This window comes from Monodelphis domestica, chromosome 1, assembly GCF_027887165.1.
Source record: "Monodelphis domestica isolate mMonDom1 chromosome 1, mMonDom1.pri, whole genome shotgun sequence".
Lineage (NCBI taxonomy): Eukaryota > Metazoa > Chordata > Mammalia > Didelphimorphia > Didelphidae > Monodelphis > Monodelphis domestica.
Genome location: NC_077227.1, coordinates 257,212,666 through 257,239,701, shown reverse-complemented (window position 1 = coordinate 257,239,701; position 27,036 = coordinate 257,212,666). Strand labels below are relative to the sequence as shown.

At 38.8% G+C, this 27,036-nt stretch overlaps 1 protein-coding gene across 2 annotated transcripts in view; it reads left to right on the top strand.

The window, feature by feature from the left end:
- The window catches only part of LIN52 (lin-52 DREAM MuvB core complex component), a 212,755-nt gene that overhangs the window by 140,798 nt on the left and 44,921 nt on the right, over positions 1-27,036 (top strand). For both annotated transcript variants that reach the window (XM_056820879.1, XM_056820877.1), the window contains exon 6: positions 16,715-16,849. In XM_056820879.1, coding sequence (XP_056676857.1) covers positions 16,715-16,849 — 135 coding nt within the window. The remainder of the gene's footprint in view (positions 1-16,714; positions 16,850-27,036) is intronic.

Below are 27,036 nucleotides of genomic sequence, written 5' to 3'. Positions count from 1 at the left end.
AGGGGAAAGTATGATCATTTAAATCTTCTAAAATAGAAGATTCCCAAACATTCCTGAAGAAAAGACCAGACTTAAATAGAAATACAATATTCAAGAGAACCATAAAAAGGTAAATAAGAAAAAGAAAAATGCAAGTGCTTCAATAAGGTCAAATTATTTATATACCTATATGGAAAGATATCTAACTTAAAAATAGTTAAGTAGTTACAAGAAGAATACAGAGACAGTGTGGGACTAAACTGTTTAGGATGATGTATCAAAAAAAACTAGGGTTAAAAAAGAGAAGATTATACTAAAAGAAAAGGAAAGGAAGAAGGAAAATGGGATAAACTATCACATAAAGAGGTACATGGGTGGGGGGGAAATACTATTGTAAGGAGGAGAGGATCAGGATGTGACAGGTAATACTTAAACCTTACTTTCATTAGAATTGGTTCAGAGAGTGAAGAACAGCCTGGTTGGTTAACTGAGGTGTAGAATCTTATCTTACTCTATAGGGAAGTAGAAGGGGGGTTATAAGTAAGGGGTATGTGGGGAAGGGAGTAATATAAGGGAGGGAAAAGTTGGGGTGATTAAAAGACTAGAAAAGCAGGAAGGGAATAAAAAGGAAGGTGGTGGGAAGAGGTGTAAAATAAGGGAGGGGGAAAGGGGAATGTTTATAAGCAAAACTGGTGTAGAGGGAAAGAGTGAGAGGAGAAAGGGCAGGATTAAAAGATGTAATCAAGATGGAGGGGAATACACATATAGTGATCATAACTATGAATGTAAATGGAATGAACTTGCATAAAACAAAAGGGGATAGCAGAGTGGATTAAAAAACATAATCCTACCATAAATTGTTTACAAGAAACAAATTTGAGGCAGGTAGACACACACAGAGTAAAGGAAAGAGGCTGGAGCAGAATCTGTTGGACTTCAACTGAGGGGAAAAAAGGCAGGAGTAGCAATCATGATCTCAGACAAAGCCAAAGCAAAAATAGATTTGATCAAAAGAGATAACAAAAGTAATTTACATCTTGATGAAAGGTAGTATAGACAAGAAGTATTAGTACTTGACATATATACACCAAATGGTATAGCATCCAGATTTCTAAAGGAGAAACTGGAGGAGCTCAAGGAGGAAATAGATAGTTAAACTATCTATTTATCTATCCTATCTGTCTGTCTGTCTATCTATCTGTAGATACACACTAGTGGGGGACCTCAACTCTTGCCTATGAGAACTAGATAAATTTAACCAAAAAATAAACAAGAAAGAAGAACGGTAAGTGAATTAAATTTTAGAAAAAGTAGAGTTAATAGATACCTGGAGAAAACCAAATAGGAATAAAAAGGAATATACCTTCTTTTCAGCAGCACATAGTACATACACAAAGATTGACCATGTACTAGGGCAAAAAAACATCACAAACAAATGCAGAAAAGCAGAAATAATAAAAGCAACTTTTTCAGATCACAATGCAATAAAAGTTATAAGTAGAGGTTCATGAAGAGGCAAATTAAAAATTAATTGGAAACTAGACCATCTAATTCTTCAAAAATGGTGGTGGGTCAAGGAACAAGTCATAGATCAATCACTGATTTCATTGAAGTAAAGGAAAATGAGGAGACAATGTGTCTGTGAAGATTTGATTTAGCTCTCCCCTGTTTGTAACAATGAAGGTACTTAGCTCTTTCTTGATTGTGAAGATTAAATTGTAATCCCCTGTCTATTTTAGATTTTAATCCCCCAAAATGTAAGCATAATACTTAAAGTTGAGTATGGAGATCTATCCATTTTGGATTTTAAGGCATGAACACCCATTTCATGCATTGATTGGGATGTCTGTGACCCATGTGTGAAAGAGTAGGCAGTCCTGGAATGGAGCGTTGGCTGTGATTGGTAGATGTAAAAAATTTAGGGGAAGTGACGCAAAAGAAAAAGGTCTTAAAAGTGGAAACAGAGACACACACAGACACTTGGAACGAAGAGAGTCACTTGGAGTGAAGAGATACTTGGGAGTGAAAAGACATACTTGTAGTAAAGAGACACACTTGGCGCAAAGACTCACACTTGGAGTGGAACCTCCTGTAAGAAGTAGTTCTATGGGACTTGCGGCTGACTAAAAAAACAACTGCTGATTGAACTGACATGTGGTGAGTATAAAGGTTGACTTTAGTCATTCATTTTTGGTATTTAGTAATTAAATCCCTGGTGACCAATTAAATATATTCAGGCCAACCATAACTTTAATGTATCAAAATTTATGGGATACAGCCAAAGTATTAATCAGGGGAAGTTTTATATCTGGGAGTGCTTATAGTAACAAAATAGAGAAAAACAAGATCATTGAATTGAGCTCATAACAACTAGAAAAAAAAAACAAATTTTAAATTCCCAGATAAAAACTAAATTGGAAATAATAAAAATCAAAGGAGAAATTAATAAAATTGAAAGTAAAGACTATTAAATTAATAAATAAGACCACGAGATGCTTCTTTGGGGAAATTTTTCCCCCCAACAACAAATAAAATAAAATATTATTTAATTTTATTAAAAAAAAGAAAATCAAATTATCAATATAAAAAACAAAGAGTGAATTCACCACCAATGAAGAAATTAAAGCAATCATTAGGAGCCATTTTGCCTAATTATATGACAAATATGACAATCTAGGTGAAATGGATGAATATTTACAAAAATATAAATTGCCCAGATTAACAAAAGAGGAAATAGAGTACTTAAATAATCCCATCTCAGAAAAAGAAATTGAACAAACCATCAATGAATTCCCTAGGAAAAAATCCCCAGAGCCAAATGAAATCAAAAGTGGATTCTATCACACATTTAAAGAAAAACTCATCCCAATACTATACAAGCTATTTGACAAAATAAGCAAATAAAATCTTACCAAATTCTTTTTATGAAACAAATATGATACTGATACCTAATCCAGGAAGACCAAAAACAGAGAAAGAAAATTATAGACCAATCTCTTTAATGAACATAGATGCAAAAATCTTTAAATAAAATACTAGCAAAGAGACTACAATATATCACAAGGGTTATTCACCATGATCAGGTGGGATTTATACCAGGAATGCAAGAATGGTTCAATACTAGGAAAACCATCTGCATAATTGACCATATCAATAATCAAACTAACAGAAATCACAATTATCTCAATAGATACAGAAAAAGTCTTTGACAAAATACAACACCCATTCCTATTGAAAGTATAGGAATAAAAGGGCCTTTCCTCAAAATAATAAGTATTTATTTAAAACCAGCAGCAAGTATATGCAATAGGGATAAGTTAGGAGACTTCCCAATAAGATCAGGAGTGAAGCAGGGATGCTTATTATCACCACTACTATTTAATATTGTACTAGAAATATTAGCAGTAGCAGTAGAGAAAAAAAAGAAATCGAAGTGATTAAAATACACAATGAGGAAACTAAACTATAATTCTTTGCAGAAAATGTGATGGTATACTTAGAGAATCCTAGAAAATCATCCAAAAAGGTAGTTGAAACAATTAATAACTTTAGCAAAGTTGCAGGGTACAAAATAAACTCACACACATCATCAGTATTTATATATATTAACAAAACTCAGCAGCAAGATTTAGAAAGAGAAACTCCATTTAAAATCACTCGACAAAATAAAATATTTGGAAATCTGTCTGCCAAGACAAATATAGGAATTATATGATGGTAGTAGTCTCTCGGAAGCTGAGAATGACGATTGTCTTTGTGCATGTGTGCACAAAGATACTTGTGCGTGAAAGAGATTTAAGTGGAAAAGTCGGTGAACAGAGACAGTCCCACTCTTGGCACTGGAAGCCCGGAGACTTCTTCAGCTGCATTGGATGGCCATGTTGTCTTTTGTGCTCCAGCACGCCCTGAGCACTCCACTGTGCCTTGCTGTATTGCCATCTCAGCCGTTGAACCTTCTTGTTGGTTTCTTCTGCCTGTTCTGCCGAAACAGTCTTCACATGCTGGGTGAGCAAAGCCCTAGTTCACCAGGGGTTGGCGACGACCCGATGGCTACCCTCACAAGGTTTAGCCGGCCTGTCAAAGCCATTGCCCAGGGTGTGGCCACTGCCGCATGCTAGCAGCTACTGGGAGCCACAAGTGAGAGCTGGGTGTCAGGTGAGGGTCAAAGGCTAGAGAGCTGCCCTAAAAGGGCATGACAAGCCCTCCATACCAAGGTGCTCCCCCTCCCTGAACACCCCCTACACCCCAGAATTATATGAACACAACTACAAAACACTTCACACAAATAAAACTATATCTAGACAACTGGAAAAACATTAATTGCTCATAGGTAGGTCAAGCTAATATAACAAAAATGAGAATCCTACCTAACTTACTTATTCAATACCTTACCTATCAAACTACCAAAAAACTATTTCATAGAATTAGAAAAAATAATAACAAAATTCATCTAGAAGAACAAAGATCAAGAATATCAAGGGAACTAATGAAACAAAGTATAAAGGAAGGTGGCCTAGCAGTTCCAGATCTTAAACTGTACTATAGAGAAGCGGTCATCAAAACAATCTGGTACTGGCTAAAAGATAGAAGGGTAGGTCAATGGAACAAACAGAACAGTAAATAACTTCAGCAAGCTAGTGTTCGATAGACCCAAAGATCCTAGCTTTTGGGGTAAGAACTCACTATCTGACAAAAAACTGCTGGGAAAATTGGAAAACAGTATGGTAAAAATTAAGTTTAGATCAATATCTCACACCTTGTATATACCAAGATAAATTCAAAATTGGTATATGATTTAAATATAAGGAGTGATATTATAAGTACATTAGGTGAACATGGAAGAGTATACCTGTTAGATCTATGGGAAAGGAAAGAATTTAATACCAAGCAAGAGATAGAGAACATAATAAGATGTAAAATGAATAATTTTGATCATGTTAAATTAGAAATATTTTGTACAAAAAACTAATGCAACCAAAATTAGAAGAAAAGCAACCAACTGGGAAAAAAAATTCTTATAACAGAATTCTCTGACAAAGGTCTGAAATATACAAAGAACTAAGTCAAATTTATAAGAAATCAAATCATTCCCCAATTGACAAATGATCAAGGGATATGAATAGGCAGTTCTCAGCTGAAGAAATCAAAACTTTCAATAATTGAAAATATGTTCTAATTCCTTCCTGATTAGAGAAATTTGAATCAAAACAACTCTGAGGTACACCTCATACCTAGCAGAGTGGCCAATTTTTTTTTTAATTTGGAAATTTTTATTTAATTAATTTAGAATTTTTCCCATAGTTACATGATTCATGTTCTTTCCCCTCTCCTCCTTCTACTCCCCTCCTGTAGCTGACATGCAATTCTATTGGGTTTTACATGTATCATTGATCAAGATCTATTTCCATATCATTAATATTTGCACTAGGATGATCACTTAGAATCTACATCCCCAATCATATCCCCATTGATTCATGTGATCAAGCAGTTGTTTTTCTTCTGTGTTTCTATTCCCACAGTTCTTTCTCTAGATGTGGATAGCGTTCTTTCTCATAAGTCCCTCAGAATTGTCTTGGATCATTGCATTGCTGTTAGTAGAGATTGTACCACAGTGTATCAGTGTCTCTGTATAATGTTCTCCTGGTTCTGCTCCTTTCACACAGAGTGATCAATATGATAGTAAAGTAAAGTAAAGTAAAGGCAAAAATGGGAGACTAATACATTGCTGGTGGAGTTGTGAATTGATCCATTCTAGAGGGCAATTTGGTATCATGGCCAAAGGGCCTTAAAAGATCCAAAAATGCCACTACTGGGTTTATATCCCAAAGATAAACAAAAACAAAAACAAAAAAAAAACTGTGCAAGGACTTATTTGTACAAAAATATTTATTGCTGCGCATTTTGTGGTAGCAAAAAAATTGGAAAATAAGGGGATGTACCTTGATTGGGGAATGGTTGAACAAATTGTGGTATCTGATGGTGATGGAGTACTATTATGCTATGAGGAATGATGAATTGATAGATTTCTATAAGAACTGGAAAGACCTATGTGAACTGATACGTAGTAAAATAAGCAGAACAAAAACAATATACACAGAAACTGTAACATTGTAGGGCAATCAAAAGTAGTTGACTTTGCTGCTAATAGCAATGCAATGATCCAATTCTGAGAGACTTAAGAGAAAGAATGCTATCCACATCTAGAGAAAGAACTGTGGGAGTAGAAATCCAGAAGAAAACATGTGGTTTATCACTTGTTTATATGAGCATGTGATTTGGGGTTTGGGTTTTAAAGGGTTACTTTTTTCCAAAAAAATGAATAAATATGGAAATGGGTCCAAGTGAAGGAATCAGGGGAGGGAGAAAACATGAATCATGTAACCTGGGGGGAGGGGTATACTAAAACACACAAAAGAAAACAGGAATTTAAAAGTCATTAAATTCCCTGAAAACAAACAAAAAACTTAGATACCACATTTTAAGAAATACATTTTAAACCGCCTAGATTCATCAGAACCAGTAGGCAAAGTGAAAAAAGAACCTACTTGTCACAGAAGATAAAGATTTAAAAAATAAATAAATAAATGACATAATTTGACTTGAAATGTTCTAAGACTCCTCAAGACTTAAGTCAGTCCATACAACCATGAGACTCATCAACTGTTTAAGCCTTAGTGTTTTGATCAATTAAGTCACAAAGAGAGTTTCATTGCTCTAATTAGCCTAGCCTCTGTGGAGTAGGAATTGCTCCTACCATATTACCCCACCAAAGTTAAATCCTATGCTGAGACAGATTAAAGAAAGACTAACTTTTGAATGGAATTTATCAATAACATTTGTGCAACTGAACACTTTTTTCTAAGACAAAAATTTACTTATCCTAAAGGGATTTTTATTGCTTTTCACAATAATATTTGCATAGGAAACCATTTTTGTTCAAGATTCGTGGAACTCAGAAGTTATGTTGAATGGTGACAACATTAAACATTCTATATGTTAAAGATTTCTTTTTTGTTTTCTAGCCCCAAACATTTCCCATAACCTTTCCTATGCTGCCCACTGTCCAGGTATTGCACTTAATAGCAATGAACATTGATGTCATGCAGAAGTGCTATTTTATTACTGAGTATCAAAGTTTCAATTTTAATCAAAATCTTTACTTGTCCATGGCCTGATTATCTTTCAATCAAGGCTAGGTTTTCAGATCTTGGCCTTTTGGTGCTTTGAATGGCTGCTATTTAGCAACTAGGATATTATGAATGCTCAGTGAATATAAGCTAATGATGATGTTGATGTTGAGATTTCATCTTCGGTTTTCTGCTTTTCCTGCTGATCTTTTTTAGTGGAGGCCTAATTATTCTTATCTACTTTTTAACAACAGATTCTTTTATTCTTATGCTTTCAATAGAGAGCTACGGTAATGTTGAATTAATTTTATCCATTGCTCCTGTGACTTCATAAGAACATCATTTGAAAAGGTAGAATGAACTCCACAAATCTTATTTCTTCATCATCTTACTTCAGAACTTCTGAGTAATTATAAGCTAAAAGACTACAGCAGGTTGTAAAACATTTGGATGGATCAAAATGAAGGAATCAAAGTGACATTCAATTTCTAGTAAAAAAAAAATTAAATCTTCATTCTTTTCCATTCTCTTCCTTCTTGAATAACCTCCAATTTCCATGTCCTATCCCCCAATAAACATTTTATTAAGGTTCTAGAGACCCCCAAACCAAAAATGAAGCAGTTCCTGTCCTAAAGGAATTTACATTCTTTGGGGAGAGATATAGCCTATACCCAGATAAATATAATCCAAAGAAAAATCAGTGAGAGAGCATTAACAACTGGGAAAGATCATTAAAGCCTTCTTGGAAGAGATAATACTTAAGCTGAGCCTTGAAGGAAGACAAAGATTTTGAGAGAGCTGAGGATGAAGTGTATTCTAGGAATGAAAATTGGCTTGTACAAATACATCAAGGAAAGAGATGGAATATTAAGTTCATGATATAGCTAGGAGTCCAGTTTGGTTGGGATGTTGAGTTCATGAAGGAGAATAGTATGCAATAAGAATAGAAAGGCAGGGAGAATCTAGAGTGTGGAAAGACCAGGCTAAGGCATTTGTATTTTATCTTACACAAACTGAGGAGCCACTGAAAATTTTTGACAAGGAGAGTGACATGGTCAGACTTGTCCCTTTTACCAGTATGGAGGATTTGGCCTTTATTATTCAGTTTCTCTTCTTCATAACCAGGAGTATTAGTCAAGTTCACAATGTTTCAATTTAGCAGGTGTCTTTTTTATCTCCCTCTGTAATATATAAAATTGTTGTATCATCCAACCAATGAATTATGCTTTACCTAAACTCATGTCTTCATATGGGTTATGCTTTCTTTTCACCATGGAATATCATATATACTCTCCTGAAAACACCAGCTGCCAACTTTTCTCTACACTTTTCATGATGTTTTCTTTACTTGTGCAAGATGATGGTTTAGGCTTCTGGGAACCATATGGACTGAGATTGTTGGTGGAAGAAGTGCTGGCCCAAGCTCGTTAATTAGCACAGCAACGGCATCACTGGTGCTCCATCAGCCAGCAAAGGCAGTAGAATCTTCTCTCCTCCCATCACTGTTTTCCCCCTAATGAGAGCTGGAAGAGGGACCCTCACAAAACAGTGCCTCAGAATAATATTGGGCTTTGTCCCTACGAATAACGAGAGCTGACAGGATAACTCCGGACATTTCTTTTTTAATTAGCACACTTCCAGCATGTTCTGAGCCAACAAACAGAGAAAAGCGATCGGACAACCGTACGGAATTGCAAACACAAAGAGGTCCATTCCCGGTAATTAGGTGAGACAATTGCCCAGTCTTTTCTCGGCTGGAGTTTGCCACTAAAGCTCTTGCTGTTTTGGTCCCAGCAATAAAAGTTCCATGCCTCCCTGGGATACTAATAAGCCCCAAATTGTCTTCCCACTTCACACAACTCAAACCAGAGGTCTAACTTGGGGAAAACTTGACTAATGAAAGGCTCCAAGTGCTTTCCTCTGTTCCAAGCAGCCAGCCAAGAGTTGTGGCTATTGGGCAAGAGAAGGAAGAAACACTGGAACTGAAGACCCTCTGAGGCTGGGCCCTCTTTCACTTGGGTCAAAGGCCAGAACTCTTGAGCACAAGAATGCCTGTTACCTTTAAGGGGTTCTGATACTTGCCCATCAACTATGATACTTACTTTTTATGTCTTGTTCCCATATGCTCTCCCGGACTGGTTCACAGCTACTGACAAACAGCTCTCTATTTCTTCAGGCACTTAGTATTTACTTATCTGTGTGTATTTATGTTATATTTCCTCCTTCCCTCTGTAGAATGTAAGCTCCTTGAGGGCAGGGACAATTGCATTTTTTTTGCTTTGTAGCTCTAGCACCTTGGACAGTGTCATGCAAGCAACTAGCACTTAAAAGTTCAGTTTTGAACTGATATTTGTAAATTTCTTGTTCAACACCTGTGAACTCTGTTTTTTTTATTCTGTCTCTAGGTTTGCACACAGTAGGCACTTAATAAAAAAGTAGACTTGATAGTTTGGATCAAATCGCATCCACCACACCAATTCCTACAGCTACATGAAATGTTAATGTGTAAATGGAATAGATCCAATCCCTATCTTCAACCAACCAGCTTATGATGGAGGAAGTGAGAGTAGAAGTGAGAAAAGAAAGAAAGAAAGAAAGAAAGAAAGAAAGAAAGAAAGAAAGAAAGAAAGAAAGAAAGAAAGAAAGAAAGAAAGAAAGAAAGAAAGAAAGAAAGAAAGAAAGAAAGAAAGAAAGAGAGAGAGAGAGAGAGAGAGAGAGAGAGAGAGAGAGAGAGAGAGAGAGAGAGAGAGAGAGAGAGAGAAGGAAGGAAGGAAGGAAGGAAGGAAGGAAGGAAGGAAGGAAAATGTTAAAGCCTCTAAGGAAAAAATAGCACAAATTCACAGTTTCCTATATAATTGGCTTTTTGTTTTTCTTTGTATATTAAAATGTTCATGTTTGCTAATGTTTATTAAGTCCATAATAACATTTTATGAGATTATGGTTTCCTTGGTGGGGCAAACTTTGGTAGGAGTACAGAAGAGCAGGTGAGAAACTGATATTCTCCTTTGTGCCCATTACTTTAGTCAATAGACATTTGTTAAACGCCTATTGTGTTCTGAGGTTCTGTGCGAAGTGCTGGTTATTTACAGAAAGTTTTCTTTGCAGATTTCTCATAGGTCTTTTTCCTTCCATGCCTAAAGGGCCCTACTTCAGATCCAAAGAACAATATACCTATCCTGGGTTTGAAAATATAGGAAAAAGTCTGTGATTCATGTTGGAGGATTTTTTTTTAAATTTAAAACCCTTACCTTCTGTCTTAGAATCGACTGAGTATCAATTCTAATAAATTGTAAAACAGAAGAATGGTAAGGGTTAGGGAACTGGGGTCAGCAAAGCCAGAAGGGGGTTTGAGACCATCTAGGGCAGGAGTTCTTAACTTGGTACCCATGAACTTTTAGAAAGATAGATGGGGGAGAGAGAGAGAGAGAGAGAGAGAGAGAGAGAGAGAGAGAGAGAGAGAGAGAGAGAGAGAGAGAGAGAGAGAGAGAGAGAGAGAGAGAGAGAGAATGAGAAATGGATACAGAGAAACTATATTTCAATATTTGTTTCTTTTGCAGTCTTATGTATTTTTTAAAATCCTTATCTTCCGTCTTTGAATCAATATTGTGCATTGGTTCCAAGGCAGAAGAGTGGTAAGGGCTAGGTAATGGAAGTTAAATGATTTGCCCAGGTTCACACAGTAAAGTGTCTGAGGCCAGATTTGAACTTAGGACCTCCCATCTCTAGATATGGCTCTATCCACTGAGCAACCTAGCCCCCTCCCCCCCCCCCCCCGTATTTTGTTTTATGCATTAAAAAAAACTATTTTGAGGGGTCCGTAGCCTTCATCAAACTGTCAAAGGAGTCTATGACAAAAAATTATTAAGGACATCCTCTCATTTCTTTGTTTTCTTCTCATTTTTCTTTTTCCATTTTCCCTCTTGAAAACATTTTTTCTGTGCTGTAAACTTCCTTCCTTTCTCCCCCCCCCCACCTTTCTTGGGTTAATGAGAGCTCCATAGATTGTCATTCCCCTTTTCTACCATTTTTGCCTTTCATTTTTACCAAAACTTTCTGAATATAGTTCATCCTCATGCAACCTAATCCCTAAAGGAAGTGATCTGCCTAATTAGTATCAGCATGGGAGCTACAGGTCAGCAACTCAAGCCCTCTGGGTAAATGGCCATTTTCAGGGATACGGGCTGTCTCACATCAGCAGATCAGTGCAAAGGAGGTCAAGGAGAAAAGTCAAGTCTAAAAATGGTGACTTTGACTGCTGTGATTGAGTGAGAAGCTCCTGGGGCTTTCATTTACCAATTTTAAATTTGAAAATTCCCAAGAAGTTCATAGGCCTTCAACTCTAAAATCTCATTCAGTGGTTCCCAATGTTTTTTGTTCCCAAAACTCTTTTCAACAATTAAAAAATATACTGTGAACCCATGATTTACTATACTTCTCATGACATCCTGCAATTACTTAATAATTAAGGAGCCATTAAAGAATTTTTAGCCCACCTTTCTTCAACCATTCTCATGAGCCATTAAATGGGAGCCACTAGTCTGGTTGTTGCTATCTCTCTCCTTCTCAGTGTGGCTCACATTTATTTGCATATTTTATCATCCCCATAGAATGTAAGCTCTTCAAGGTCATGAAATGGTTTTGTGTCTGTATCTATAGAATCTTATACAATACTCTACATGTAATGGGAGATATATATCTATTTAAAACCCACAATGTAATCTTTATATACTTATATAAATACACATACACCTATATACACATATATGCATATACATCTATAATGTACACATGTACATGCACTCACCTATAAATATAAATATAAATATAAATATAAATATAAATATATATATATATATATATATATATATAATACACATACACACATTCAATTGTTTCAGTTATGTCTGACTCTTTATCACCCCATCTGGGATTTTCTTGACAAAGACACTGGTGTGGTTTGCCATTTCCTTCTCTAGTATATTTTATAGATGAGGAAACTGGTGCCAAAAGGGTTAAGTGACTTTCCCAGGGTCACACAGCTAGTAAGTATCTGAGGCTAGATTTCAACTTAGGAAGATGAGCCTTCCTGACTCCAGTGCTGGTACTCTATCCACTGCACCACCTAGCTGTTCTGTATACACATACATATACATATATAGAACACACACACACACACACACATATATATATGCACATGTTTATATGTATGTATTTGTATATATAGGTATGATCTTGACTTGTATTTGAGTCACTGGTTATGCCAGCCCGAGAACTGGGGTGACCAGATGAAAAGCCACCTCAGGTGGCACCCCAGTACTTCTTTCAGACTCACCATGATCATCCAATTTCAAGCTAGAAGTGACCTTGGGGATTACCTAATCCTACCTCATTTTACAGATGTGGAAACTGAGTCCTGCAGAAAGGAAGGGCATTACCTAAGGTCACAGAACCTTGAGTGGAGTTATCTGTTGGCAATTTCAATTCTGGATAATAAAATTAGAGAAGTAATATGAACTTTACTGTGACATCTCCTTCCACCTCTACCATCTCCTTCCACCTATAAGTTACTCCTTAAATTATTTCTCCTTGAAAACCTGCTTTGTGCAGGACAATGAGGATATGGGGGAAGAGGGGAAGAAGCAAATAGTCCTTGCTTTCAAGGAGCTTACATTTTATTGGAAAATAATATGTACCTGGAAAATTAAATACAAAATAAGTCCAGATTGCTGGAGGGAGAACATTAGAAATGAGGTTGGAGAGATGCAAATAGGTTTTCTGTTAGCACTTGAACTGAACTTGTAGGAAGCTAAAAATTCTATTGGAGCATCTAGATGGTACAGTGGATAAAGTGCCAGGCCTGGAGTCAGAAGACTGATCTTCATGAGTTCATGTCCAGCCTTAGTCTTTCATTACCTGTGTGACCCTGAGCAAGTCATTTAATCTTGCTTGCCTCCGTTTCCTCATCTGGAAAATGAGCTGGAGAAAGAAATGGCAGACCACTCCAGTATCTTGTTGAAGAAAACTCCAAATGGAGTCTTAAAGAATCATACAGGACTAGAAAAAAAAAAGACTGAACAAAGAAAATTCTACCAGAAATTAGGAGGCAGTGTGTTTGGGGCATGGGCACAGCAAGATGGAGTTGGAGCGTAATATATGGAGAATAGCAGGAAGCAGGTCAGTTTGACCAGTTCATAGAGTGAGGGATAGTAATGTTTTGTGAAGGACTTAAAAAGCCAGAGGAGTTTTTATTTTATATTAAAGGCAAGAGAGAGTTGCTTGACCTTCTTGGTGACATAGACCTGTGCTTTAGGAATATCAATGTCAGCTGTGTGGAAGGTGGATGAGAGAGGGGGGAGACTGAAGCCTACGAGACCAGGGCAGAAGCTATTGTAATAGTCCAGACAAATGGTGGTGAGTGGCCGTGTGTCTAGAGAGGAGACAGATTTGAGATACATTGCAAGGATAGAATTGTCAAGACTTGGCAACTGATTGGATATGTGGGGAGAAGGAATAAAGAAATGAGGATCAGTCAATTCATTGACAAGTATTAAGCAACTACTATGTGCCAGGTGCTGTTCTAGGTGCTGGAGATACAAAGAAAAAAATATATTAAGTAGTCCTTATTCCCAAGGAGCTAAATTCTATTGGGGAAAATATACACATATAAATGTATACAAAATATATATCAAATAAATACAAGGTAATTTGAGGGGCAACGGAGGGCACTAGCAGCTAGGGGAAGTCAGAAAAGGCCTAACTTCAAAGGAAACTAAAAATTCTACAAGGTGGAGGTGAGGAAGGAATTTATTTTCTATCATTTTCTATCATTCACTAGCTAAAATCTAAACCCAGTCAGAGTCGATTTTAATTTGCTCAGTGCCACCACTTGAAAGCAAGTGCCATGGTGGGTATGGGTTGGGATAAGGGCAACCAAAGCATTTGCAATCTAATTTGCCCCCTGGTTGCGGGGGGTGGGGGGTGGGGGGGTGGAGATGATGAGAAGGCTTTTTCTAGTCCTATGACAGAAGAAAACTGAGGTGGCTCATCAGCTGACGACTCAAGGAGAATACTACTACTAACTTCTTATACTCCTTTGCTGGTTAATTAATATGGTGACACACTGCCTATCTGCAGGCTTCAGAAAAGAATTCTACTTTGGCAATGCCTTGTGACACATGGTATTCTCACAAAGTGTAACATCAGTTACCAGCATGCATTAGATATTGTACTATGTAGGATTTTAGAGCTAGAAAAGGAACCTTAAAGCTTCTGTAGTCCAAATCCCTCATTTTATAGCTGAGAAAACTGAGGTATAGAGAGGTCAGTTTGACTGGTTCATGTTTAAAGTCATATATGCAATAGAACCAGGTCATCTGACAAGTCCAACATTCCGCACTATGCCATACCTACCTGCCAATATAAAGGCAAAAAATAAGATAGTTTATGCTTTCAAAGAGCTTACATTCTCCTTTCATATTATATTGAACAAATCCAATTCAATTCAACTTAATAAACGTTTATTAAGTACCCAGTGTATAGAGCCACAATATGAGATGAGATACAAAACTTAGAAAAGACATGATTCCTATCCCAGCAGAATCTTCCTTCCCGTCAATTCACACACACACACACACACACCACACACACACACACACACACCTCTAGTCTATAAGCTCTTTGAGGTAAGGGACTTTGTCTTAATTCTTCTTTGTATTTTCCACAATATCAGAATTTCTTATACATGTGAGGCATTAATAAATGTTTATAGAATGAATTAATAAGATGAATAGAAATGGTCAGAACTATGAGAATTAGGAGAGTAATGAAGAAATGAGACTTTAATTATCCAATAGATAAGTGGTTAAAGAAAATGAGCAGGCAGTTTTCAAAAGAAGAAATGTAGGCTATTAACCACCATATGAAAGCATACTCCTGATCATTAATAAGTAAAATGCAACTCTAATACACTTCTAAAGCTTTGTCTCACACCCAAAGATGACAAAATTGAAAATGATAAATTTGGCAGGGGCTGTGGGAAGATAGGTATGCCAATGTACCATTGGTAGAGCTATGAATTGATCCAACCATTCTGGAAAATGATTTGGAATAACACTTTAAAAGTCATTAAGCTGCACACACCTTTTGACCCTGTGACAGCACTATATGGCATATACCCCAAGGAAGAGGGATTCTATGTATTGTTCAATTTATTGGAGTAGCCAAGATCTTGAGGGAAAGTGAATGCCAGTCAACTGGGGAGAGGCTAAACAAATTGTGATATATGAATGTAATGGAATATTATTGCACAGTCAGAAGTGACAGATGGGAAGAAAGTTGCATGAATTGAGGCCAAAACTAGTAAGAACAGCCAGAAGAGCAACTTATTGGATGACCATGATAATATAAAGGAAAACAATAATGAAAGATTTCAGAATTCGGATCAACCCAGGGTGCAATTGACATGAGAGTAACAATGGTGAAACATGCCTCCTTCCTCTCCATAAAGGGGTAAGAGAATCCAGGTGTGGATGAAACATGAATTTTGTGGGGTTATGTCTTGAATGTGCTTCTTTTCTTTTTCTTTTTCTTTTTTTTTTTTGAGCCTGGTTCTCCTCTCTTACCCAGGCTGGAAATGCAATAACCACTCACTGATCCAAATATTGACTGGTTTGGGAGTTTTAATCCTTTCCATTTTTCTAATCCAGGCAGCTAGATGATGCAGTATATAAAGTGCCGGGGCTGGAACTGGGAATATCTGAGTTCAAATTCATTCTAGGACACTAGCTCGTTGACCCTGAGTGAATCACTTAACCTTTGTATGTCTCACTTTCCCCATCTGTAAAATGGGAATCAAAGCACCTGCCTCCCAAAGTTGTTGTGAGAATTCACTGAGATAATATATAGTTATTTGCAAAACTTAAAATATCTAAATGTTAGTTATTATTAATATTATTGTTATTAATCTGAGCAAAGTGACCCATCTTGGGCAGCTGATGATGCTCTGTTCCTGGGAGTTCTCCACATTAGAGTCAGACTTAGCTTGGGCACTCAAACTCCCTTAGCTACTGCTCAGAACTCCCAAACTCCAGCAACCCAACCTCAGTCTCAACAGCAAGGATTACAGGTATGTGCCACCTCTCCTGGTGGTCTACTTTTGTGACCATACTTGTTTGTTACAAGAGAGGGAGATAGTCTTCCACTATTGGGAAGGGTAATTTGGAAATACCTCATACACACAAAATAAAAGAGCATCAATGAAACATTTCAAAAGAAACAATACTTTAACCCTGGTGATACTAGACATGGGCCTGGAGAAATCACCATTCTTCCCCAGGTCCAAACAATTTTGAATAGGTGAATCCAAGCAAAAGACCCAGAATTTCTTCCTTTCCAGCACTGAATGTTGGGTGATGATTAGAAGGAAATTGCCCCTTCTTTCCTTCCAATATAAAGATTTTCTTTTCAAGCCTTTTATTTCCAGACTCCCTGTGATTGGAGACCATAGACACCTGTCTGTCCCTTGTTGCCATGACTGCTTCCTAGTTTCTATAAGGTTCCTAGTAGTGTGGGTGCTGGATTGATGACATTACTCTCCTCCTTTTTACAAGGGAAAAGAAAACAGTGTCCCACAGACCCCATCCTTTTGGAGCACCAAAACCTGGCCAACCTTCGGTCTCAGTGCAGCCCCGATCTCATAGCGAGATCTGATCATCTATCTGCAAAGGAGAAGGAAATAATACCAGGTGAGTAAATAATACAATTGTTCTAACATCTGGATTGTAGGGAAGGTGACACTTCACAATATTTCTGATGATGGATTCAAATTGGTTTGGCTCTGACCCTGTCACTTCCGAAAGGATAATGATTCCGGCAGTGTCAGGAGTTGGGGGGTGGGGGCGGTAGGGACCGTGCGGATTGGCATTTAGCTTCACGTCTTCATTAATGATCTGAAAGACAGGGGTAAACAGCATGCTAATGAAATCTGCAGATGATTGGTGTTGCAAACCCCAGAGAGGACAGAGAAATAGCACAGAGGGACCTCGAGAGCATAGAAATATGAGCAGGCAATTGTCAAATGAGATTCATCCTAGGAAAAATGAAAGCTAATGCATTGGGGTGGAATGATCAAGACTGTTATTTGGTAGAACTGTGAACCTAGAAAGCAGCCAGGAGCAGTCGGGGGGGACAGAAGGTTGGATGAAGAAAGGTTGGGAGTTTATGTTGCATTGTAGAACCTAGGCAGTGGGAGGACTAAATAAACCCTGCTCAACCTGTGGACCTCAGATGACAGTCAGAGAGGTGGTGATCAATGAGGGGCAAAAACTTGTCCCTACAGCCTGGCAAAAGAGGAGGTTATACTCTCTAGTTGGACTGTGTTTGACTTCTAGGCTCCTTTCCAAAGCAGAAACCTCTGATTTTCTCTTACACAAAGTAAATATCTGTTTAATTATATTTAATTGAATCAGGGGCAACTAGGTGCCTCAGTGGATTGAGAAACAGACCCAGAGGTGGGAGGTCCTGGGTTCAAATGTGGCCTCAGACACTTCCCAACTGTGTGATCCTGGACAAATCCTATTGGTTAGCCCTTACAACCGTATTTATTCTAAGATGAAATACGAGTTTGTTTGTTTGTTTTTTAATCCTAATGTTCTGTCTTAGAATCAATTCTATGCATTGGTTCCAAAGCAGAAGAGCAGTAAGGTTTAGGCAATGGGGGTCAAGTGGCTTGCCCTTGGTCACACAGCTAGGAAATATCCACATAGCTGCCTTAGATTTTTTAAAAAATCTAATATAGTGTGTATGTTCAGAGGCTTGTTTGAAATGCCTAGGATTTGGAAAACAACATTCTAGTTTTCTCTTGCTTGATGTCTACTCCTGTCAGTAGAAAGACATTAAACCTTCACTATCCTGAGAGTCCTTGTTATAGGACTATCTCGTAGGTAAGAAAGTGACATCTTCTGTTGCTTTGGTAATTTTATATTTGGTAATTTTATTTGGTAATTATTCCTCCTTGATTTAGGTCTGCGATGGACCTTCTTACTATGCATTCCATTCCATGATGAGTGATTTAGTGGAAAGATTTGAAAGGAAGCCTCAGAGGCTCTCTAGTCTAACCTATGCCTGACCGAGAATCTTCTTTATAACCTCTTGGAAAAAATGGTTATCCAATCTTTGTCTGAAGACAAGAATCTCCAATGATCAGTCATTTTTTAGTTATGTCCAACTCTTCATGATCCCACTTGGGGTTTCCTTGGCAGAGATACTGTAGTGATTTACCATTTTCTTCTCCAGCTCATTTTCCAGATGAAGAAACTGAGGCAAACAGAATTAAATGACTTGCCTAGGGTCATACAGCTATTAAGTGTCTGAGGCCAGATTTGAAGAAATTTTCCTGCCCCCAAGCCAAGCATTCTATCCACTGTGCCACCTAGCTACTCCAACTAGAATCCCTGGTTTCTCTCAAAGCCTCATTTCAGTCATCACCTTCTATAAAATGTCTTTTCTGTTCCCCCAGGTGTTAGTGACCTCTCCAAAATTATCTCCCATTTGTGTATTCTGTATGCACTTATGTAAGGTGTATTTGTTGTCCATGTTGTTTGTGTGTCCACATTGGTTTGTCTAGATGCTCTTTGCAGAGGCATTGATATCTCTACAGTCTCCACCCACCCTTCTCCAAAGGAGATTTGTTTCCTGCCTGAAGGGGGGCACAATATTGGGGCCACGAAGCTCCTTTCAGAGAGGAGGTACTAAGCCAGCATTCTATCTATCTACCTTCCCCAAAATATCGTTATTCTAGGAATAATAGTTTTTAGTTTCAAGGTGTGCTCCTGATCACTGTCCCTTTAACAAGGAAGGAGTGCCCCAAGCTATAAATACACAGGCTTGACTCCTTTTCCCCTAAATGCCAGCCAGCCAGCCAAGACCATCACACATAATACATTGTAAATAAACCCATTTATTCAAGTTTAGAGTAAACCAAAATCAGAGTTGTTATATGTGTTAGAATATACCAGACAATGTGCAGAGTGAATGAGCACTTCCATTTGGAGTGAAATATCTCAGTTTAACCTAAGAGGAAAAGAGTCCCTGATCTCATCCAAAGGGAAATTCCCAGAAGTATCTAGTGTGATAAACTTGGAGTGGGAGTGAAGTGCTAGTTCCCCTACATGTTGGCTTCTTCCCTGAGTCTTTCTCTTCCTCCAAGGGTCTCTCCCTGAAGAAAGCTTAGAACCCTATGTATTCTCTTCTGAAGCTAGAACAACTAGGATCTCTCCTTTCTGAAGCTCTCATCAATTCTGCCCCTCGAGCAAGCATGGAGCATTGAATAATCATTCCCCACCAATGAGGAAAATCTTACACTAGTGTACTCGAACTCTGGGTTACACTTATATATGTATATATTGTCTGCTCTGATATGATGGAAAGCCCTAAAGGGAATGGATTGTTTCTTCTTTGTCTTTGTATCTCAAACAACTTGCACATGTTAAGTACTAAACAAATGCTTGATTGAAGACCTCTAATGAAAAGATACCCACCATCTCCCATGGGCAAGCCATTTCACTTTTGGATAACTCTAATTGTTAGGGAGTAAGGAAGTATTTCCTTATATCAGGCCTAAAGCTATCTCTTTGTAACTTCTACCCATCACTCCTGAGTCTTCCATCAGAAGCCAAGCAAAGCAAATAGAATCCCTCTTCCACATGACAGCTCTTTCAAGGCTATCGTGTCTCCACCATCTTGGTTATCCCACTGTGGGTTCTCTCCAGGTTATCAAAATCTCTCCAAAATGTAACACTCAGAACTGAATGCAATATTCAAAATGCAGAGTGACCAGGGCAGAGGATGTTGAGATTATTACTTCCTTTTCCTGTATACTATTCCTATCTTAAAATAGCCTAAAGTTTCTACTAGTAATATTTTCTTGAGTGCTGGTACACCACTGACTCATAGTAGTCTATTGTCCACTGGAAATCCCCAGTCAATACCTTTCTCATGTGTGTTTGATTTTTTTTTTTAAATCAAGCACAAAGGGAAACTGGGTGGTTCATTGAATAAAGAATCAGATAGAGAGACTAGAGATCTTGGGTTCAAATCTAGCCTCAAATACTTCCTAGCTATGTGACCTTGAGCAAGCCACTTAACCCCCTTCCCTCTTACCCTCTTTTGCCTTGGAACCAATACTTAGTATTTATTCTAGGACAGAAGGTAAGGATTTAAAATCAATTAATTAAATGAAGCCTATGACTCTACATTTATCTGTTATTAGAAGATCCTGAAGGATGGTCTTGCCTTTACCACAATTAGCCTGGCCAAGTCACTTCAATTCTCTAGATCTCAGTTTCCTCATCTGGGCAAGATGATCTCCAAGTATGTTTCTAACTTTGACACTTTATGGGCTTCCCCCTCCTCTCCTGCTTTAGGCAAATAATAGCTGTTTTCCCTGTCCCTACCAGTAGGTGGCATGTTGATTCCCTAATCAGACAACATAAGCAACCAAACATGGAAAGACCTTCACTTCCTTCCCATAACATGGAAAGAGCCTAGAAAGATGAGACCCTGCTTGCTGCCTTACCCAATACTCCCAAACCATCCTTCTGGAATCCAAAGTAATGTGAAAGTGGATTTGGCATCTGGAAAATGACAAACTTGCATAGGATCTTGGGTTTTAGACCTAGGAGGGTCCTTGGAGACCACCAAGAGTTTAGCGGAGAAGGGGAGAGCTATGAGATGTAAGATGATACCTATTTGGGGTACTAAGATCAAGTGAGAGTTCTTTAAAAATGGGAACAACTTGGATTTGTTTGTAAGCAGTAGGGAAGCAACCAATAGATCAGAAGAGACTAAAAATTAGAGAGTGAAGATGTTGGGTGGAGTAACATGCTGGAGAAACAAGAGGGGATGGTCCAAAGGAGCGTGCAGAGTGGTTGACCTTGGCAATGGCCAGTAAAAGGTCATGTCCTCATCAGAGGATCAGAGTAAGGGAGAAACAATGGGTGCCTGGGGATCCGAAGATAAGGAGAAAAGGAAACTTACAATGAAGAGTCTCCATTTTTTAAAAAAATGAGGTTTGGTTGGAGGTCCTCAGTTGAGAGTGTGGAAGAAAGGGGTGTCATGATAAGCTTAAGCTTAACAAGAGAAAAAAAGTTTAGAGTGAGTGAGATAATCAATTAGGATGAATTTAATACAATGAGGGTCCAATTGATATTAGGTGATATAGATTTGTAGTAGTGGACCCAGTCAACACACTTATATGACTTCCTCCCTCTCTATCCAGAAGCAAAAAAGATAGATGGTGCCAGTGATCTGGAGTAGGGGTTGGGCCATATTTGAGTGGTGATAGGCCTAGGGACCAATAGAATAATACTAATAACAATAGCTAACATTTCTATAGCCCTTATGGTCTGCAAAGTGCTTTATGAATTTTAGCTACCACAACCTTGGGAAATAGTTATTTTTATGTCGATTTTTATATAAGGAAACTTGAGACAGAAGTTAAATGACTTGTCCAGGGTCATAGAGCTAGTGACTATCTACAGCTAAATTTGAACTTGGGTCTTCTTGAGTTCAGGTCCAGTCATCTATCTGTTGCTCAACCTAGTGAGGATAAAGAATAGGCTCAGGAGTAGTGAAGCACCAGGAGAAATGGAAGGAAAAATGATTATGATTGATAAAGACTTTCAGAACTCTTGAGCATAAATAGGGAACAATTGTGGATAATCACAAGGTCAAGAATGTGATCTGATCATCTCTCTGTAGCTTGAATGGGGGGGGGAAGAGAGAGAGAGAGAGAGAGAGAGAGAGAGAGAGAGAGAGAGAGAGAGAGAGAGAGAGAGAGAGAGAGAGAGAGAGAGAGAGAGAGTGTATCGTTGAGAAAGAAAGGAGAATAATCTGGGAGTTAACAGCTAATCACCACTAGGATTTGACTTGAATGCTAATTTTAGATAGAGTCTGGAATTAGCAATTGGGAGCAAATTGGGTGGGGAAGTATAAAAGAACCAGTATGGAGAAGGAAGGAAGGAAGGAAGGAAGGAAGGAAGGAAGGAAGGAAGGAAGGAAGGAAGGAAGGAAGGAAGGAAGGAAGGAAGGAAGGAAGGAAGGAAGGAAGGAAGGAAGGAAGGAAGGAAGGAAGGAAGGAAGGAAGGAAGGAAGGAAGGAAGGAAGGAAGGGAGGAAGGGAGGAAGGGAGGGAGGGAAGGAGGGAGGGAGGGAGGGAGGGAGGGAGGGAGGAAAGAGAAAACTTCCATCTCATTGGATGGGAGGTTTATGGTGAAATAAGGAGGAAGCTCATTCTCAACAAATCATATTCTTTCTGAAAATACTGAAAAAGGCATAGATACCGAGAAGATTAAGGATTAAATACTTTATTACTTATATGTATAATATTTATTGATATAATACAATATTTAGTATTATAAGTTATATATTTATATAAATTAATATGTCAATTAATTATATACATATATTATTTATAATTATTAATGCTTAATAATTCCCTTGTGTTTTGCTTTAATATTTCAATGCATCTCATAATAATAATAATTGCTAACATTTATATAGCACTTTAAGGTTTGCAAAATGCTTTCCAGATATTATCTCATTTAATTAATCAGTCTATGATCTGACTGTACACAGATGGGTGATTCTGAAATGACCCCTGTATCAGTAATCCATCTTATCTTGTTCATTAAGATATGAGCAATCTCATTTTTTGGAGATGGGATTCGGTGCTTGTTTTGTACAACAAAAGCCCATCTCTCTTTTTATGTTAATATTCTTCTAATGATTATGTTTTGCTGTCAGTCATGGAATGCTCTAGTTTCTGAAGAACTAAAAATGGTTATTACCTGGAGGGTTTTGGAGAGGCAGATGGTGGGTGTAAGTAGGCTTCAACATGTTACAGACATGGAGTTATAAAGAACAAAGAATGTCAACAAAGAGACATTTGAGTGAAAAAGATGGGGGTCTGTCTTCTCCACCTCCTTTCCACCATGCCATCTTCATTCTGGCCTTCCTACCAGCACTTGGACCATACCCCTAAGCTTGGGCTTTAATAGGTGAGACTTCACCTTTATCTTGACCGGAATCAGGTTACTAATACTCTACTTGCTGGCCACTTCCAAACCATACTACTGGGCACATTTTCCATTGTCTCTCCCTTCACTTCCAATTCAGCTCTCCTATTTGTATTTTCTTCCTCATTAGAGTATAAGTTCCTCGAGGTTAGGGACTGTTTTGTTTCTTTGTATTTGTATTTCCAGAACTTAAATGGTTTTTATTCATTTATTTATGACAAGATTGAGAGATAATAAATGGACCACCTGTGTGCTTCCATTGGTATCCTCTTGATGTTAAAAGAAAGCAAGGAAAGCACCCCTACCACTATTAGATTACAACCACACTGTCTGTAGTTTGACTCTATTCCTCTTCCCACAAGAGCTTGGGCTCTAAATTCTGGGATCGTGGACTTTGAAAACTCAAATTTCCCCTTATCTTGCCCAGAACCAGACCATCACTCTACTTATCATCAACTTCTACACTGTGCCACTGGGCACACACTGTCCACTATGTGTCCCCTCCCCTTCCATCTCAGCTTCCCATAAATATTGTTTATATATTGTATTGGATGGAATATTGCATATATATATATATATATATCCCTTTTAGAATATTAGATTCTTGAAATTAAGGACTTGGCTTATATTTGTATTCACAACTCTTACAGTTTTCTTCCTTCCTTCCTTCCTTCCTTCCTTCCTTCCTTCCTTCCTTCCTTCCTTCCTTCCTTCCTTCCCTCTATCCTTCCTTCCCTTCCTTTCTTCCTTCCTCTTAAGAGTGAGAAATAATCTATAGCACAAATCCCTGTCCTCCAATGGTATCCTTTTGATGTTAAAAGCAAGGAAAGCACCCAACACATTGGGTATATCCCAGTGATGAATTTATAAGAGGATGTGGACAAGAATCACACAAGATGGGCAGTTATGTATAGGTTGTCATCTGAATCTGTTATGGAAATACCCATATCAATGAGATTACAAATCATTTGAGTTTGGTGTTTGCCATGTCCAGTCCCTTTAAATTCTCATATTTGAGAAAGCCCACATGATATACAGATGTGAAGCTTCTGGGATATCTTAAAACAAAAACAAAAAAGACCTTTGGTGTCCTTTGGTTCTTAATCTCCAAGTATTTTAAAAAATACTTAATTAATCCAATTGGATAATTGTTGTTCTGTGCCAAACACTGTTCTAGGCTCTGAAGAGCCAGAGACAAAAAATAAAATAGTCCCTGCCCTCAAGAAGCTTATATTCCATCTTTTCACTGACTGCCCCTACTCACTTTGAAGATCCTGAATATCAATCTTAGTGTAAATGAAGTTGCAAATAGGAAGTTCTAAAATCTTTATACGAAACAAAAATTAGATATAACTAAAATTACCTTTGAAAAGCCCTTAAATCATCCAAACAGTATAGAATAATGACTTTAATAGTGGTAGTTTCTCGGTGACCAAGAATGACAATTGTCTTTATGCAGTTTCATCTACGGTGTACCCTCATGTGGCTTTGGAGTCCAAAGGCTGAGGCGCAGAGTTTGTGGCACATGGGGCATGGGTCGCCAGTTGTTATGGGAGGTGTGGTTGTGGCCTAGTGTCAGCATTCACACGCAGTGGCAAGACGTCGACGTCGCTCATCTTCAAAGGTGGTGGCGGCATGGTTAATGTGGGTTCACCAGCTGCTTCTGTCAGAGGCAGCGAGTTCTAGTTGCTTTGGTGTAATGCCAGCCCACTTCAAGTTGGACTTTAGCTGATCCTTGAATCTTTTCTTTGGTTGGCCTTGTTTCCTGAGTCCAGCTGACAGTTCACCATAGAATACCTGTCTTGGTATTCGCTGTGGGTCCATGCGGATGACGTGTCCAGACCATCGTAGCTGGGTCTTGAGGACCATGACTTCGATGCTGGTGGAGTTGGCTCTGCCGAGGACTTCCTGGTTGGTGATTCAGTCCTGCCATCGGATCCTCATGATTGACCGGAGAGAGCGTTGGTGGAATTGCTCCAGCTGCTTCATGTGCTTCCGGTACAGTGTCCATGCCTCACAACCGGACAGGAGCAAGCTGAGGACCACTGCGTTGTACACTTTGAGCTTCGTCGCAGTGCTTACACCTCTGTGTTGGAGGACTTTGCAGCGCAGCCGCCCGAGTGCTTGGCTGGCCTTTTGGATCCTGGCATTAATCTCGTGGTCTAGGGACCCGTCGTTGGCGATGGTGCTGCCCAGGTACTTGAAAGTGTTGACGTTAGGAAGCTGCGTGCCATCGATTGTAATGCACGGCTGGTTAGTTGGCCTCCCTGGTGCAGGTTGGAACAGCACCTCTATTTTGCTGAGGCTGATAGTCAGGCCAAACAGTTTTGTTGCGGTGGAGAACCTGCCCACAATGGTTTGGAGATGATTTTCTTGGTGGGCCATGAGAGCACAGTCATCTGCAAAGAGAGCTTCCAGGATGAGTCTCTCTGTTGTCTTTGTTTTTGCAGTCAGGCGGTGAAGGTCGAATAGAGAGCCATCCAGTCGGTATTTGATGTAGATCCATCACAGCATGTCGTAATACTTGGGTGAAAAATAGGTTGAATAGTACCGGAGCGAGGACACAGCCTTGTTTCACGCCATTGGAGATATTGAAGCGATCAGAAGTCTCTCCACCAGATAGGAGTTCCCCTGTCATGTCGACATGAAAGAGCTGGATCAGTTTGACAAATTTTGCTGGGCAGCCAAGCTTGCGAAGGATCACCCACAATGCGTCTCTATTCACTGTGCCGAACGCCTTTGTCAGGTTTATGAAGACAATGTAGAGACTCAGCTTCTGCTCAAGGCATTTTTCCTGCATTTGCCTCACCATGAAGACCATGTCGATGGTGCTGCAATCTGGTCGGAAGCCACATTGTGATTCAGGCAGGTTCTGCTCTGAAACAGATGACAGGAGTCTGTTGAGTATAACACGGGCGAGGATCTTTCCAGCAGTGGAGAGTAGTGAGATGCCTCTGTAGTTGTCACAGGCTGCTCGTGAGCCTTTGTTCTTGTATAGGGCTACGATGGAGGCATCTCTGAGTTCTGGGGGCATGTCTTCCTCTTCCCATATGCTGGTCAGCACTATGTGGAATGCCTGGAGCGCCTTTCCATTTAAGGCCTTGTACACCTCGGTTGGGATCCTGTCTTTACCAGGTGCCTTGCCTGCACTCATTTGTTTAATGGCTTTTTGGACTTCCTCTATTGAAGGAGGGACATCAAGTTGTTCAGTGGTGTGGTTTGGGGGGATCTGGTCAAGGGCACTTTGGTTGACTGAAGAGGGTCGGTTGAGAAGCTGACTGAAGTGTTCTTTCCACCTGTTGCTGATGCCTTGTTTTATCTTTTATGAGAGTGTCACCATCAGAGGATAGCAAGGGAGTGGTGGTGGGTTTTAATGGTCCATAGACAGTCTTGAGGGCACTGAAAAATTGTTTGTAGTTTTTTGTATCAGCAAAACGCTGGATTTCTTCTGCCTGTTTTCCCCACCATCGGTCTTGTACCTTCCTGATCTCACACTGTGCTGTGGCTTGGAAAGACTTGAATCTGTCCTTTTTAGGAGCACAGTTTGGGTTATTTTGCCACTCCATAAAGGCTCATACAAACAGGGCCGGGAGCTCGGGCACCAGGTGAGAGGCCAGGAGCAGAAGCAGGAGCCAGAGAGGGAGAGGGCTGCAGGCAGGAGCTGATCAAGATAGTTTTCTAAAAAGGCATCTTGGAGAAACTGGCTTAAAAAAAAATTCTCTAGGCTAAAAAATTTGAGAAGTTCTCATCCAATCTAGTGGTTGACAACTGTAACAGTTAAAATTTAGGGGAGACTATGGGGAGACTGAGGCAGGTAGAAATTAGTTTCTCTCTGCAAAGAGTATTATATTTTTTTAG